Genomic DNA, 18,275 nt, shown 5'->3' with positions numbered 1-18,275 from the left:
GATCTTGGGTAGTAAGTACAGAAGCATCAGTTGATTGACTACCTTCGTCAATATGTCTGCAAAATTATTTGATGAAGGCACAAACTTTAGGAGGATGGTGCCTAGCTTAACTTGCTGTTTGGTGAAATGAAAATGTACTCTAATATGCTGCGTCCGAGGTGTGATAATGGGTTACTAGCTAGTGCAATCACACTCTGGTTGTCACAATAGAGGACAGTCAGTGTAGCACATGGGGATTGAAGCGTCGCCAATAAGCTTTGTTAGATAGATGGCCTTAGTGGTTTCATCAAAGAGAGCCTTATACTCAGCCTTGGTCATGGAAGCTACCACCGTCTCTTGATTATGTCCTCGGGGAGGTTAGTCATAAATATGTGTATGTATTACGTGGGTTCAATATAAGGGATTTTTAAAATACTATTTTTACACATTTTTTACATGCAAAGGGGTCCCATATAAAGGGTTTACTTACAGATTGAATAGAAAAGGGTTATGTTTTATCAAGAAAAAATTCACAGATAAGTTTATTTATAAACAGGCATTGAACGTACGTGATATAGAGGGTATACATATAGTGAATTACCCAGGCTTATGGCTGACCCAAGAAATGGGAGCTGTGCCCAAGGTAAAGGTGTAGCTGCCATGGGAATGCTGGGTGTCAGGATCTCTTGCCCAATTAGATTGAGCATACCCTTGTAAACATAAACTAGAACCATAAGTCAATCTATAAGAAAAGATACACTTGAAATATCTCAAAACATGAAGACATACACTCTAATGTGACATCCTAGGTGTAGTGAAATATTGACCGAGCAAACTAACTAAGTACGCTAAATCTAGTCTTGTATGAATCAACCGAAGCGATTTCCCTACTAGAGATCTATAGGTGTGCTCGTCGAAGGGCTATTGATCTAGGGTATCCTTAGATAAATGGATAGTTGGATTGAGAGACGTGACCACAGACTGTGTTTGATCTTGGCAATATTAATCCACCAATTGAAGAGCATATTTCTGCAATGACACAAAAATACATCCCCCAGCGCGAACTACCTCCATCCCTAAAAAATAAGATAACAAATTGAGGTTTGTCATCTCAAATGTAGCATAGAGCTTGGTCTTAATTTTTGCCATAGCAACAGAATTTAAGCCAGTGATAAGTAAGTCATCTACATATAGTAGGATATAGCTGACCCCTTTGAAGTGATACGGACATCTAAGTTCAGGTCATAAGGCGTAGAATGGTATTTGTGAGTTTGAAGGAACTCATCCATCCTTGGGAACCAATATTGCAGTTCTTGTTTCAGATCATAAAGAGCTTTCCACACGTGAAAGACCTTATCTTTCCGGTCAGTAGAAGAAAATCCGGGTGGCTGCTCCACATAGACTTCCTCCTCTAGATAACCATTTAGAAAGGCACTTTTGAGATCTATTTGATAGATTGGCTAATCATGCTGAGCGGCTAGCACAACCAACAAATGGAATGATATCAACTGCACAGTAGGAGCAAAGGTCCCTTCATAGTCAACGCCTTGCTTCTGAGTTGAAACCCTTGTACTACAAGGCAAGCCTTGTATTTGTCTAAAGTCCTTGTTGGGCACTGGTTGAGGATGTGCACCAAAGTGTTAGCAGCCTCGACCCAAAGGTGCTCACGGAGCTCTACTACGAACAGGGTAGAGCATGCCATGTTCATGATGGTCCCGGTTCCTACACTCAACTCCATTATGAGAGGGGGACACTTTGGGTAGGCTAAGAGTGAAGAGAGACGAGATGAAAGTAGGAGAAAGTGGCGCAAAAGTGGGAGCAGAGAAGTGGGCGCAATTGATGACCATCAATGACACTTTGGGGTTCACATCACAGCGTGCTCCTGACAGGGAAGGACATCCCAAAATGAATTCCCTGCCCCTTCCATGTGAGGGACGGCGGGACAAGGAATGTCCCGCCAAGCTGAGTTGCATCTTGGGCCAAATTTCGGGCAGAAGGCCATTTCATTGTCTTGGGCCTTGTTCCGGCCATTCTCTGTTACTATGGGCACCCTCGTTGAGCAAGCTGGCAGCTGGCTGAACAGGTTGTTAGCTGCCATGTAGGTGGCAACAATGAGGGTGAAAGCAGCAATCGGTGAAGAAGGGTAATGATGTTGATCAAGAGGATGAATTGCTAGCACAATGTAAGAATAATTAGGAATAAGTATGGATGCCCATCACATTTCCTTATATAGGGGGTGGGCATTTGTCCTACCAAATGAAAATGCCTTTTTGAATGAATAATTCTTTTTGGGGCTGTTTTGTGGGGCTAAATTAGGATTAAATGTATGACAGTTTTGTGTTAATGCAGTCCTTTAATTTTAGTGGCTCAATAAGCTGCCTGAGACTCCACGTAATGTAACAAAATTTGACTAATAACTTTTAAAGCAACTCTCTATTGTTACAACTGTAGCGTTGCATGCTGAAGGCTTTATCTTTGATTGGTGCCTGAAGGTTTCGTGGTCTTGGAAGATCCATGTCAACACCTTAGTTTGTGCGAGGTAACTGGCAGACTCTTGAGGAGCCATGTGGTTGTTGGCAAGGGGTGGAGATGTTGCCAATACTGGCAATACTACCAGTGTGCTATGGGATTGTGGCGTTGTGGCATTGGGAGGCAACATTGAAGAGGCTTTAGATTCAGCAACTTTCAAAAGGCAGTAGACACAATTTAAGCCACTGGTATCCAGCTTGCAGTGCCACTCAACTTGTGGCAATCCACCTTCTTGCCATGGCTGTCACATGATTGCCCCAACCACATGCTTATTTGCATTCACTTGCTTTTGACCACCACACAAGCATAAATGCACAAAACATAAGGTTCAGGTGCAACATAATTTGGACATACAGTGTTTCAGTCTGTGCATCTAGTGGCTAGTACACAAAGAGAAGTTTTAACCCAAATTGCAAGTTCATGGGAGTAGTACAAATGTCGATAGGCACTATAGCTTATGCACAACTTTGAAAACACAGATGTGAACAGCAAAGCACAAAAACATGAAACAATAGTGAATCAAGATACAATAGCCAATCTTGGCTGCTCAAGAACTCCATGCTTTGATACCATGTTTGATGTGTGATGGGCTCAAGTAAAGGTTTGGAGAGAAAGAGAGAGGAAGCATGTTTATAAAACACAAGATCATGCAGCTAGGTAGTAATAAGCCGATGTAAAGCATAAACAAGAGCAATCAGGTCAAATACAGTGCAATTCAATAACGATGATCACGCAGGGTTAACCCAAAGTGAGCCACCAAGGACACTCAGAACAAGCTGGAGCTGAGAGCGAAGTACCAACCAAGGTGAGCGAACAATGAGTGTGGCTTCACACTATGTGGGGTGTCAAATAGGGTTGCCTTTATATAAGCTACAAGAAGGACAAGGCTTGAGTCACATGGATGAGAGCTAAGAGGACTCTAGCACTAAAGTAGCATACGTATTTCTAATGTTGTCATTAGTTGCATCGGGAATGCCCCACAAGCAACATCCAAACACCTTCCCCAAATGCTTCAATGGTGAAGATAATTTCAGTATTGTGATGACATGATGGAAATAGAGCTGCAAAGGAAGGGGCAACAATGCAAGGAAGTTAGGAATGATGAATAACCCGGACTGTGACCCCCTAGGTGATGAAGTACTGAATGATGGAATGAAGTATGTACAATGTGCTGCCTTAAAATAGGAAAAAAAAAACCAAGGGTTGACCTGATATGGAAGGACGAAATGTGGTCGAATTGAAATGGTGTAACCTGCACACGTGGTGGATGTGCCTGAACATGGCATTTGAAAACACCTTTGTTTGCTTCCATATGGAGTTGGACATCGACAGCAAAAATCGGGTCAAAATTAATCCTCAATTATTGGTCAATGTGTGCCTCTCTATCTCTTTTTATCTCGTACATTCTTTTGAGAGCCTACCATAGCCAACTAGCCATATGCAGAGTAACATCCTAGGTGTGAAGATATTGTTTACTCTCATTTAGAAGCCAAATAAAAAATGTGAGGAGATGCCTTCTCTATGCTAGTACTCGATAAGGAATGACAACACTTTGACCCAACTGTTTTGACCCAATTTGATGCTATATCAGGAGAATAAGACATTAGAAGATCTATTAGGAAAGGGATCTCTTGAACAACAACAATTTGACCCAACTGTTTTGACCCAAGTTGATGCTATATCAAGATAATAAGACATTAGAAGATCTATTAGGAAAGGGTTTGCCACTGTTTTGACCCAAGTTGATGCTATATCAAGAGAATAAGACATTAGAAGATCTATTTGGAAAGGGTTTGCCACTGTCTTAGATTCCGCTATTATGTTTAAAGGGGTTCCTTTGATAGGCCCAACGTCTCCATCCATTCATCATGCAAGTCTTTGCTAATTTAAACTAATATTTGGTTGGTCCTTCTCTCTTCAATGGGAGATAGAGTCATGTACTCTCGAATGTGTGAGTATTTTGATTGCATTGGGCAACAACTTAGGGACCAACCCTTTTCTTTTGTGTGGTGTCACATGGTTGCATCATGCATGCGCTCAAGGCTCAATCATGATACCGGTCACATGGGCACCACATTACAAGTACAACTGATAGCCTAAATCTATAAGTAAAGTATTCACAATCAATTTCAGGTGCAATTGCAACGGGTTCCAGATGGTGACTTAGACAAGAACCTATCTTCCCAATCCCATCTCTTTGTGACTAAGGTGTGACCAATCTCAACCTTTTCTTTTCGTGAAATAACAATGAGGCTAGGCACAACGTCAACCTAAAGCCATGAAAGTGTACAATGCTTTAATCAAGAGATTTGAGATGCCACCTTGCTCTTCATATTTGCCAAGTTGTACTTGTCATGATCCCTGTAGGAAGTGTCTACATTGTTCCTATGCTTGCATTTGGAAGGAGTAAAGTCAGAAATCATCATCTCCATTCTTATATGAAGTTTGAGGTGTAAATAATGCAAAACATGCAAGCCAGTTCTATAAAACAAGAAACTTTTGATAGTACCTGTGTTTTGAACCTGTGAGGGGTAAATAATGCAAAATATGCAAGCCAGTTCCATAAAACAAGAAAGTTTTGATAGTACCTGTGTTTTGAACCTTTAATCAACTATTATTAACTTTCTTGGTTCATGTTTATTCATGTGGGTGTTGAACAATGTTGATATCATAATGTTATGGTGAATTTGTGGGGACTTATGACACACAATGTTTATGCTACACAATGATGTGTCATTAATGTATTGATCTTTCCCTTACTGATTGTGAGGTTGTGGGGAATGATCTTGTGTATTAGGTATATGAAAGGAACTCAACAATCTCTGGAGGTGAAGGCACACTTATATCCATTTTTCCAAATGGCTGCAAGGCTTTGAATCAAGCTAACCCAGAAATTGTCTTTAAGGTGATACCTTGAATTTTTCTTTTGGTGAAATAGTTATAATGGAAATAGTTGCAAGTAATTACAAAATCTGAAAATCTTGTGTTTATGTACATATTGTAACTTCTGCACAAAAGCAAAGTAGATGATTCAATGACGAGTTTTCATGATCAACTTGCAAACATTTGGTCTTATAGATCTTAGAGACCTTTCAAAGATGACAATGAAGTTTCTTTTTCTCTACTTTCCCATCGAATGCATGCCCCTTTTGTTAGGCACAAGAAGGAACACACTAAGCTCTTGACAACTCCCAATTTCTATTGCACAATTCTTTCAACATGTTAATGAGAGTAAATGGTCATGGGGATGTTGTATTATAGAGATAGGCTATGTCATCTTGATTGAGGCTGAATAGTGGTTAAGTGGGTGAGAATTTGCGATAATATTGGTCAACAACAATGGTTGTGTGATTATAGGCACTAGTTTTAGTGTTTGAAGCGATATTAAAGGGGGAGTTAGGACTCAATCTTTGAGTGTGAGCCATGTAACAACTACATGTTAAGGGAACAATTCTCAATCTATTGAAGCATTTTAGTCCCAAGATCCCAAATACGTAGTTATCTTTCAAATTGACCTCATTTGGGCCATATAAAAAAGACCTATGAAATGTTAACCAATAAAAATCTAATTAAAAGTTGAGAACACCTAAAAAGGTGGAACGGAAGATCAAAACATTCAAATGCAAAAATGTAAAGTTGGTAAGCAATCTCATACAGTAACCTCTTTGTAGGACACATCATATAACACACAATAATGACGTATGACATCTCATCAATAGGGTTAGTGTATTTGATAAATGCTCAAGCATCTACAATAGACCCTTGTCCCTAGGAAATGAACACTAAATCTTATTCATATTTCTCTTTTAATTGTTAATTTGGTATGTAGGCTAGGCCTAAAATGTGGGTGCCCAGGACAGCCCAAATACCCAAAAAGAAATGCACTATTGTGCTGTCCACCTAAAGTGCTTGAAGCACATAAAATGACAGACAAATACAACGTCAAAGCTCTTGTCCTCGTCTGATTCAAATTGAGGCTCATAGGTAGGAGATGACCACACAAGACACACATGACTGGTAACACACCCTCTTAGATCCTGGATATGGCAGAAGGCCAAAGGAGATGTGTATCCAAGGGTGGCAAGAAGAGTGCCAATGCCAATGAAGTTTGTCGATGAAGAAAGTCAACTAGGGAGCAAGATCCCTCTCCATATTAAAATCCGATCAAACAGATTGCTAAGAAAGGGAAATGGAAATGGAGAGGCCTTGAATAGATCACTCTTGAAAACTCTAGTTGAGGATGGGTGAGCCAAGTCTGTGACTCAAGTGATGAACAATAGCGAGGAACTATTGAAGGTGCCATAAGATGTATAGAAACAATAGGGACCAAGGGCCAAGCGGTTGAGGATAGTGGCTTGATGATGAAGAAAATAGGTTGTTGCATGAAAGAAAGACCCAAAGTAGATTGGAAGCCTTGAAGAAACTCCTCACGATCCTGGGGATTTCCCTTTGAAACACAAAGGGCCAAGGAATCCATAGCCACATCACCGATATCATCCCCCTTTGAAAGGAATGAAAGGTAAGAGGGAACCACTAGAGGAGATGGTGGGGGATGGGATGGATCCTTTGGGATGAATGGTGTACAATCGAGAATAGGTGTGACAATAAGAAAGTTGTCTCAGAGGATCTTGCACAATGGAAGGGGAATGGAGCATGGATAGCTCCCTCTCTTGCCAACTTGTCACAAGAGTGGCTCTTGTAGAGGAATCCTCAACAAAGATAGCTGGCTCGGGGAAGACAATACGGGTCCCAATTTTGGTAAGGCTATAAACTAAGAGGAGTGGAAAGCCCAAATCCGAAACATGTAGGACTTTTGAAACGGAGCTCAATGGATGGTTTGGCAATAATGGCAAACTGCCAACACCACTAATAGGCACTGTAGAAATGTTACTAGTAGACGAGACCCTTTGACGGATGGAGATCCTATAACAAATAACCTTGAGAAGTCATATGACTCCATGTATCACTATCAATGAGCCAAGACTACTTAGTAGACAAGGCAGTTAAAGAAGGTTCCTCCACTTGGTAAATGGGTAGAAACATGGACTCCATGGTAATAATGGGTGATGAAGAAGAGGTAAATGAAGGCTCCGATGTTGATCCGCCCTTTGTTCTCAGACGAAGGTGAGGGTAGTTCCTCTAGCAATTCTCCTTGGGTTGTTGTGAAGATATGCTAGGGTTTGCATTGAGGAGACATAGCATGTACAACCAAGAGTGAAACATAGACTCAAATAGAGACGAGCAAAACTTAAACCCTAAATGCAAAACACAAAATGCAAAATGCAAAAACTCAAAACTCAAACATAGAGAGAAGAAACTTTCAAGTGAATGAATGCTGTAAATGAATGTAAGAGTGTACAGAATGGCCAAGGGGAGAGCAATGCAATGTTGGAGAGTGACGTCCACCGGAGATGGATCCCAAGTGTAGTGATCACCGGTTAGAGTGTGGAAGTCCAGTAAAACACCAAACGTTGATCAATGGAGGGTTAGATGACTGAGGTGATAGCAGGGAAGGTGCTTGCAGAGCAGAGGGCGACAACAGGAAGCTACAAATGCAGATGTAGGATGTCTGCTAGTAGGGAGAAGATGGTTGCCAACATGGAGAAGATGGTCGCTAGTTGCCGCTTGGGGATGAAAAGGCCGAACATAGAGTGCAGGGCTGATGCTTGATGGTGAGGAGGGAAGGCTGCCACCTATTGCCTAGTTGATGGAGAGTTGAACACACAAAGAAGGAGGTGTCAGAGTGCAACGATGCGGAAGCGTAGGACAAAGACCGAGAGAGAGTGAACATAGAGAGAAGAGAGAGAGAGAGAAAAGAAGACAGTGTAAACGCAGAAAATCTGCGGTGTAGTATGCTGTATAAGAGTGCAGAAATACACAAGGGGGTAGAGGAAATATCTGCATATGACTTTGACTTGATGACCTCGATCTCTATCAGTCCGAGCACAATCTGTCTCAGCCAACAGATCTCAAGATCAGAACCTGAAATAATGAATGTTGGAGTATGCCAGGAAAACTGGCTATAAATAGCCAAAAAATAGGAAATTCCCAGCACCAGGTCGGCTGCATAAAAATGCAGCCGACTGTAGAAAACTGGCCGACTGCAAACAGAAAATCTATTCGACTGCACTGCAAACTGTGCCACGTGGCACCCTCTTTGACTGCACTGTGGCCGTATTGCTCTGCCCACGGCTGTATAGGGAATGACTCTCTAACACGCCCTCTTAGATCCTGGATAGGGCAAAAGACTGAGGGATCTGGAATGTTGCCGAAGAACAACTTGGGGAAGCGCCTTCGTAAACAAATTTGCAAGATTATCCTTCATCTTGCAATACTCCACATCAATGGTCCCATCTAGAAACTTCTCCTGAATGAAGTGATACTGGATCTCAATGTGCTTTGTCTAGGCATGGAATACAGGATTCCGTACCAAGGCAATGCAACTCTCATTGTCGCACCGTAGAAGAGTAGGACGAGTTTGTGGGCAGCCAAGCTCTTCCAACAATCTCTGAAGCCACACAACCTCACATGTGGTGGAAGATGCAACTCGATACTCCGCCTTAGTAGAAGAAAGGGCTATCGTGGGCTGCTTCTTGCTACTCCAAGAGATAACACTTGCAGCCAAGGTAAAACAGTAGCCTGTAGTAGACCGTCGATGGTCCACATCGCCAGCCCAGTCTGAGTTACTCCAACCTGCAAGAACCAGATCTGAAGCATCTGAACCTGCGGGATAAGAAATCCCTAAGTCAGAGGTTCCCCTCAAATACCGAAGAATCCTCAGGGCAGCCTGCCAATGCACTTGTTTGGGTTCAGTCATGTACCCTGCCAAAAGACCCATAGCAAAACAAAGATCAACACGAGTGTTGAGAAGCCAAATCAAGGATCCAATCTATTGATGCTAGCGTGAAGCATCCATCACGGGAGAATCTGAGTGTGAAGTGGTCTTCCAATTCGAATCCATAGTAGTAATGGGCTGACAAGTCTCCATCTCAAAAGTCACCAAGAGCTCAATGTACCTCTACTGAGAGATGAAAAACCCCCTCTGAGACTGATAAATCTCGTGACCCAAGAAGAAATGAAGAAGCCCCAAATCCGTCATCTCGAATGCCTGATGTAAAGCTGTCTTGGTCTCTCGGACCTTCTGTGCATGATCCCCTGTCAAAATCAAATCATCAACATATAACACAAACAACACACGACCAATCTCGGAAGTGTGCACATAAAGCTGCAGATCGGCCTTAGAGCGTCGATATCCCAACTTTGACTAAAGAAACGAGTCAATCTTCTCGTTCCATGCACGCGGAGCCTGCTTGAGGCCATACAAGGCCTTCTTCAACCTGTAAACTTTCCCATCTGAGGATCCAAAGCCAGGAGGTTGCTCAACATAGATCTCCTCTTGCAAGTCATCATTAAGAAAGGCCGACTTCACATCCAATTGATAAACAGGCCATCTCCTATGGCTAGCCAAGGCAAGAACAGCTCAAATAGTGGCCGTGCGAGTAGTGGGGGCAAAAGTATCATGGAAATCAATGCCTGGGCGTTGAGCAAAACCTTTAGCAACAAGGCGAGCCTTGTGCTTGTCCAAAGAACCATCGCTAAGGTACTTGGTCTTGAAGACCCACTTGACACCAATCACCTTCTTGTGAGAGGGACGAGGCACAAGAGATCAAGTGCCATTCCTCTCCATAGCCTCCACCTCGGCTTCCGTGGCCTTCTGCCAATAATCAGACTGCAAAGTCTCCTTCACTGAAGTGAGCTCATGATCCTGCATAACACGGGTCAGCAATAATAGTTGGAGCAAACAAGCTCCGAAGAATGTGCCTGGGTCCTCCGTGATCTCCGCGGTTCATTATGCGGTTTTCACTTCTCAGGGACCCCCTCGATCCCTGAATCTCGAAGTGTGTCACGGGCCCAACGAGGTCCAACTTGGCTTCCGTGGCCTTCTGCCAATAATCAGACTGCAAAGCCTCCTTCACTAAAGTGGGTGCACGATCCTGCATAACACGGGTAAGCAAATAATAGTTAGGGCAAACAAGCTCCGAAGAATGTGCCTGGGTCCTCCGTGATCTCAGCAGTCCATTCTGCGGTTTTCACTTCTCAGGGACCCCCTCGATCCCTGAATCTCGAAGTGTGTCATGGGCCCAACGAGGAGGACGAACTTCTCCGCGTCCCTCTCTATCTGCTGAAGACTCAGGAACATCCACCAGCGAAAGCTCCTCGAGGGTTGCTGGTGGAAGAGAAGACTCTGAATCAGAAGAAGAATCTCCTTCAAGAGGCTCTGGCTCCAAAGGGACTGTCTCGGGAGCCCAACTCTCCCCTCGATCTTCAAGGACGGGGTGCTCCTCACCCCCCTCTGTGGCCGGAACTTCCATGAACCGCACATCTCGGCTCTTGTAGATATCCCACTTAACGGGATTAAACAAATGATAACCTTGGGATTGGGAGCTATAGCCAATAAAAACTTGTCGTTGAGAAGCCGCCTCGAACTTATCACGCTATGTCTTCGGAATGTGCACATAAGCGTCACACCCAAAGATCTTGAAATAAGAGACATCGGGCTTAGTCCCGAAGTAAGCCTCAAAAGGTGTCATCCTGTCAAGGGCCGAAGTGGGAAATCGATTGAGGATGTGAATTGCGGTAGCCATTGCCTCGGCCCACAGAAACCGAGGTGTATGTCCGTGCTCCATCATGATGTGTGCTTTCTTGATCACACTTCGGTCCTTCCGCTCCAAAATGCCATTCTCTTGGGGAGTATTGGTGTTAGTAAACTCCAGGTGAATGCCCCTATTTGCACAAAAACGATCAAACTCATTAGACATAAATTCACCTCCCTTGTCTGAACGTAAGGTCTTCAGTCGCCGGCCAGAACGATTCTCCTCAAAGAGAAGCCAATCCTTGAAGTGAGAGAAAGCCTTTGACTTCAAAGTCAAGAAATAGGCCCAAGTCATCGTGTTGTAGTCATCCATGATCAACATGAAGTACAAGCTCCCCTTCAGGGACTCGGTCCTCATCAGGCCACAAAGATCCGTGGATACAAGCTCCATGGGTGAAGTAGACCACCTAGAAGCTTTGTTCGGAATCGCATCTCGATGCAGTTTCCCACAATTGTAGGAGACACATGGCTGATGGCTCACCACTATTCTCGGACAAACGACCCTCGCGACGCCTTTTGAAGATACTCGTAGTTTAGGTGGCCAAATCGAGCATGCCAGAGCTCGGACTGTGTCTGAGAAGTAAGAAGAAGAGAAGTAAGAGTTGAAGAAGACTTCAATTTGTAGACACCATTCTTCTTATACACTGCAGAGAGAACCTTCCTCGATCCACAATTAAGGACTCGAACAATATCACTGTCAAACTCCACTAAGAGGCCAAGAGTACAAATCTCATGGACCGAAAGTAAATGATACCCCAAACCTGGCACATGCAACACCTCAGAAGTGTGGATACTACTACGTCCATCTGGAATAAGCTGCATCCCACCCCGCGCAGCAATAAACACAGAAGTGCTATCTCCAATGAGAATCCGCCCACGCGAAGGTCGCAAATGGGCAACACCAACGGAAGAGGCCATGTGCCGTGAGGCACCACTGTCCACAATCCACTCTCGAGCCTGGGGAGTTGTCATCGCAGCATCAGAAGTCTTCAGTGTAGAGTTCTCAATGACTGCTAAGTGTAGAAAAGCAGCGGATGAGAGTGCAGCCACCGCTCTTGAATCCTTCGTGTCCTTCTTCTTGGCATCCTTCTTGTCTTTGTCGGAAATCCTTCTTTCAGTGACCTGTCTTTCCACAAATATGGCAAATCGATTCCTTGTCCTTGTCCTTCTTGGATTTGTTGTCATTCTTATTCTTTTAGTCCTTCCACTTCTTCTGAGAGGCTTGACCAACCAATGCCTTTGATTTGGAAGCATTCTATCCCTTCAATTGTTCCTCTTGGTCCAAGACCATAGGAACGAACTCTTCCCACAGAAGAGTCGACTCCCGCCCTGATGCAATAAGAGCCGAATAAAAGGTAACGAATCGTGGCGGCAACTGAGATAGTAAAGTGATCGCCATGTCTTCGGAGAAAATAGGTTTCCCCGCATTTTGAACCTGCATCTGAAGCTGTTGAAGCTTGTTGATGTGTTCCCAAAGCGAAGAAGACTTATTCACGGACAAAGTCCGCATATGCACCTCCAAAGAAACCCTCTTCATCGGGGCCATCCGGTTGTACATCTGGTCGAGCTCCAGCCATATCTCACGAGGCACTGTTAAGTGCTCGATGTGAGCTATCACAGCTAGGTAAAAGACAGAAACAAAAAAGATCGAATCTTGGCATTCAGTTTGTCCCAATGAGACTGGGCCTTGGTCAACTCCGCATGAGCATTGGAAGAGAGTTTGGACTCATCCCTTACAGAGGGCCTGTTATTCTCCTCCATCACGAGTTCCGCCAAATCATAAGACTCCGAAATGGCCAACATCATCACCCGCCAGATGCGGTAATGGTCACCATCAAGCTTTTGATCCAATGGAAGAGCTGGTAGGATAGGCACCTTCCTGTCCATGATCATGTGGAACTCCAAATCAGTCTCTATAGACATGTTAACCTGCAATGCCTGCACAAACGTAAAATCAGCCCCCTGTGACTGTGAAAACCTAGCCTTCTAGGGCTGGTTCCTCCGCTGCCCAAACCTTCTTTACCCGCCAGAGGTGATGAAAAGGTAAAATCTGCAATGGAAGTCCTCAAACACAGCCTTCCTCCCCTTTGAACAGCAATAACTTGCAGCACATTCACCGATTAGACTCCTTTGCCGCACGCCCATGCTCGCTTCAGCCTTGATTCGATGCGCAGCCCTCTCGCTCACCCTCAAATGCTGGAAACGCAGCCTTGTGTTGCGCTGAAATCTCCTCTTCAGATAGGTTCGGCCCTTATCCATCTTCACGGCTCTGATACCATGTCAGAGTGCAACGATGCAGAAGCGTAGGACAAAGACTGAGAGAGAGTGAACACAGAGAGGAGAGAGAGAGAAAAGGAGACAGTGTAAACAGAGAAAATATGCGGTGTAGTATGTTGTATAAGAGTGCAGAAATACACAAGGGGATAGAGGAAATATTTGCGTATGTCTCCAACTTTATGACCTCGATCTCTGTCAGCCCGAGCACAGTCTGTCTCAGCCAATAGATTTCAAGATCAGAATTTGAAATAATGAATGCTGGAGTGTGCTAGGAACTGGCTATAAATAGCCAAAAAATAGGAAATTCCCAGCACCAGGGCTGTTGCATTTAATGTAGCCGATTGCAGAAAACTCGCCTACTGCAGACAAAAAATCTGTTCGACTGCACTGCAAACTGTGCCACGTGGCACCCTCTGCGACTGCACTCTGGCCGTATTGCTCTGCCCACGGCTGTATAGGGAATGACTCTCTAATAGGAGGTAGTTTGTGGGTTGGCGTGGTGGATAGACCAAATGCAGCAAAGGAGTGAGAACTTGTACTAAAGGGACAAGAGTGAATAGTGGGCAGCCTCTCTATTTATAGATGTTGAAGGGTGCCCCAAAAAATTAGGGTTTTGGAAGACCATTGAAACTCTCTCAAACAGTGTACTAAATTGCATTTTTTATTAATTAAGCGCGTTTTGGGACTGTAAAAATGCTAATCAAATGTAAAGTGTGTTTTCGTTCAACATCCCCTCTTAGGCCCAAAAATGAGCCTAAAAGGTTAGGCTAGCAATGTTTATCCCAAGGCGTTCCCCACCTAAAGCAGCTACTAGGGCATCGGACAAAGGGTGCACATCAGCCGCCCAATGGTCTACCAAGACTACAGAGATGATGGTGATTGTAAAGAAAAATACCCTTACATAGAAACATAAACAGAAACTATACGACAAAGCACATACTGATAAAAAGAACACAGTTAGGGTTAGGGTTAGAGTAACTCAGAGACAATGAACACTGTGAATAAATGAAATGATATGACTACTAATAATACGATGCTCATGCAGCAAACACACTATGTAGTGAATGAATACTGAACCTCGAACTCCTGTATCTCTAGGATGAGGGCAAGGGTAGTGAGCTGGAGAGTGTGTCGTACTCCGAATGGATCTCGAATCGTAGCAAGGCAGCCTCCGGATGTCGAACACCAGCAAACGCAGCAGTGAGAAGGTGGATCTGATGCAGATAGCAGTGAGGAGAGAGAAAGACTAAAAACGCAGGCAGGACAGCTTGTAAGAGAGAGAAAGACTAAAAACGGAGTCTGCAAGAGAGAGAAAGACTGAAAACGCAGGCAGGACAGCTTGCAGGAGAGAGAAAGACTAAAAACGGTTCTTGCAAGAGATAGAAAGACTGAAAATACAGGCAGCCTGCAGGAGAGAGAAAGACTGAAAACGCAAGCAGGACAGCCTGTTGGAGAGAGAAAGACTGCATCGACTGCAGATAGGAGAGAGAAAATTGTCAGGGCGGCAGCTGGAGCCTGCAATCGCAGCAGTTTGCTGGCGTGGCAGGTTATACGACAGCTGTGCAGATGAACAACAGTGAGTCGCCAGGCAAAAACAGCAGCAATCAGCGTGTGGAGGGCTGGAAACAGGCGCCAGACTGTAGGGAACAGTGATGGACTGCAAATTACTCAACCCATCTGGTTTTTGCTTTGCAAAAAGATTCTACATAGATGGGTATCTCTTGGATCTCCAAGCACAATGTTTGCACTCCTAAAAGAATGGGCAGTGGGGCTGTTCTAGACTTGTAGACACCTATGATTGCTCTCTGTTAGTCACTGTTCTAGGCCTTGTGCGAGGGTAGGAAACCTTGGCCTTTGATTGCTAGATCTTTCCTTGAGACTCAAGGTATGAAGCATGGGAACACTAGGAATTTTGCCTCATGGTGGCATGTGGTCAATGTTGAACAGCCTTTCCATCTCAAGTCTTCTATGGTGTCGAATCATTTGGTTCACTTGTGGAGATCGGTCCTTGTTAAATCTTCTTGGCACCCACCTTTGGATTGGGAGGCGGCAAACTCCTCAAGAGCAAAAGTGCTGGGGGTCTCGAAGCTTCTCTCCCGGCAAGGCAAAGAGGAACAAAGGCCGATGTTGAATAGGATGGCGTGTCTAGGACTCTCACTATTACTAATGCTCTTCTACCTGTCAATGGGGCTGTTATGTCCTTCAAATCAGTTCAGTGCTACTTTCGTGTTCCCTGGGGCTATCGTGATTTGTGAAACGTCATCTCTACCCCTTTACGGGCCATGCAACCACTTCCCTCTTTGAATCAGGAGGCCCTTTGGTAGGATTGGAGGAGTAATGGTATGTTCCTTTTGGGTCGTGCTTTAGCCAATCAGATATATCCTTTGCTTATATGCCATAGCAACCGGCTTGTCCAAAATATGTGGTAATGACAAGTTGGCTTAACAAAACGCCTTTCTGATGCAAAGTCTTCATTTGGCGAATGCTAATTAGTACACTTTCTCTTGCCTGTGTGCTCTGCACACAAAGGATTTCCAATGGTTTTTGCTTCCTTTGTTAGACATCGGTAGAAACCCCCCTCTATCGGTTGCTTACTTGCCCGGTGGTGTGGAAGGTTTGGTTACTACTATCAGCCATTTGGTTCCAAGTGGTTAGGCTATTGATGCTTTCAAAGCACTGGGCCTTTGGACATCTTGAGTTTGTGGACCTCATGCAGGCTGATATGAATGTGGTTTTTCCTTTCTTACACTTGTAGGATTGTCGGCATATATGGACCATGAGAAATGCATTTATCTTTGATGCTTCATCAGGAGTGCAAAGTTATATAGTTGCTTGAAAGGACTTCTTCATTGGTAGCTTGATTTGATTGAGTTAACATATATTCTCCCTAGATAGGATTTGCTTGCTTGGCATGTTGCAGTTTCTTTTGCCTCCCTTTGGTCACTTTGCCTCATTTGTACTTTCATTGTGATGTCTTAGATTTTTTTCACGATGGCCTAGAACTATCTTGTATCTTGCAACCATGTAATCTTGTACTTTTTGTGTAATTAATACAATTACCTTTTACGGAGAGAGAGAGAGAGAGAGAGAGAGAGAGAGAGAGAGAGAGAGAGAGAGGGAGAGAGAGGGAGAGGGAGAGGGAGAGGGAGAGGGAGAGGGAGAGAGAGAGAGAGAGAGAGAGAGAAGAGAGAGAGGAGACGCGTAGCGATGGTGCCCCTGCTTCGTGCCGCCCTGCCATCGCCTGGTCTGGCGCGCCCTGCTGTCGCCTCGATCTGCGTCGTCGCAGCCTGAAGACCTCCCTGTCGTCACCCCCCGTTCGCGTCAGCACCGTCGTCGCCTCTGCTCGCCTGTCGTTCGCGTTTTGTCAACATCGTCGACGCCTGCATCTCCGCCTGTTCTTGACATTCGCGTCTGCTCCCTGTGCCGCCAGCGGAATCCCTAGCGCCCTCTTTCTGACGCCTTGCTCCTGGAGCCGTCAGGAGCAGACGCCCTGCTCCTGGAGCCGCCAGCGCGTCCTGCTCCTGGCGCCCTGTCCACGGCCAGCCGCCCGGTCCCTGACGCCCTGTCCACGGTCGCCTGCCACTGACGCCCTGTCCCCGGACGCTGCTGACGGATTCCTCCCCGGCACCCCAGCTTGTCCCGTCCTGCCGTGGAGACCGCCAGGCCTTTGTTTCGCCCTTCTGCCCCTGCACGGTGACAGGTAAAGCTCCGTTTTCATTCGTTGTCCTTGCAGAGTACACCCCTGGACAGCGCCTCTGTACAGAAAAGAGGGAGAGCGAGAGAGCCGACAAGAGAGAGGGCCAGTCCTCCTTTGAGTTCAAAGCATCATATACGATGGCTGGGTTGGATCTGGATTTCATAGATCAAACAGTGGCAGCACTTGGCCCGGATTCTGATGCTGAGGAACCTGAGGATATGGTTCCGTGCAACGAAGAGATGCCCCCTGGTCCCGACATCCAGCCTGCGGGTAAACGTACCAAGCATACTTCGGAAGAGATAGGTGTTTCCAGGATCGGTCCTATGCTCAGGTTGCTTCGGATTCTGTGGACTCTCAGGAAGTGGACTGGGAGCATTTGCTCGAATTTGCAAACACTTTGCTTGGAGATTATGTTCAACATAATCAGGAAGTCTTTTCTGACTCTGCACCTGACGATGTTCTGGACGCCACCGTGGACCCAAAAACTGTCCTACGATCCTTTTCGGTATTTTATGGTCGCGCTGTGATACTCTTCTTCACTGGTCGAATCCCGTTGCTTTCCCGTATTCGCCAGTGGTTGCACAGTTTGCTACAAGGGAATGTGTTGAAGAGATTTTTGTTGGCTCCCGGGGCTTTTTTGAGGTCCTGTTGAAATCGGAGACGCACCGTGTTGCTCTCCTGTCTAAACTGCCTTTGTTTTTTGAACGCCGGTTGGTTCATGTGGTTCCATGGCGTCCAATGGCAGATTTTCAGCGTCTGCTGCAACGTGAATGCCCTGTGTGGGTAGAGGTGGAAAATTGTCCGGCTGTTTATTGGCCACTATTGAAGGATGCTATGGCCGCTGTGGGCACTGTTTTGGTCCCTCCCAGTCTCAGGGCTGTGAATCGCAACCGCTTGTGTATGCTATGGGACACTGCAAGAAAAAGGCCTGCCTGGTTACGCCTCAATTGCTCTGGCATGCACCCGTTACAGTTTCGTTTGAAATGGGGCAATTTTGCAGGGCATTGCTTTTCCTGTGGACAGTTGGGGCATTTTATGGCCGAATGCCCGGAACAGCAACACACTTCTGATGTTGGTCATGCTGCGCCGCCCATGGAAGATATGGTGTGTGATGCCCCGTCGCTGGATGCTACCCATCAG

The 18,275-nt window shown here is 45.1% G+C and overlaps 1 protein-coding gene across 2 annotated transcripts in view; it reads left to right on the top strand.

Annotated features, from left to right (window-relative positions):
• The window catches only part of LOC148009099 (uncharacterized), a 240,525-nt gene that overhangs the window by 22,212 nt on the left and 200,038 nt on the right, over window positions 1–18,275 (top strand). For both annotated transcript variants that reach the window (XM_087673820.1, XM_087673822.1), the window contains exon 2: window positions 5,306–5,413. In XM_087673820.1, the coding sequence (XP_087529946.1) occupies window positions 5,306–5,413 (108 nt within the window). The remainder of the gene's footprint in view (window positions 1–5,305; window positions 5,414–18,275) is intronic.

Source organism: Lygodium microphyllum, unplaced genomic scaffold (assembly GCF_053477565.2).
Source record: "Lygodium microphyllum isolate KBCC unplaced genomic scaffold, Lygodium_microphyllum_v1.1.10 scaffold_40, whole genome shotgun sequence".
Classification (NCBI taxonomy): Eukaryota; Viridiplantae; Streptophyta; class Polypodiopsida; order Schizaeales; family Lygodiaceae; genus Lygodium; species Lygodium microphyllum.
The sequence above is the reverse complement of the archived record's forward strand: the minus strand, read 5'-3'. Positions and strand labels throughout refer to the sequence as shown.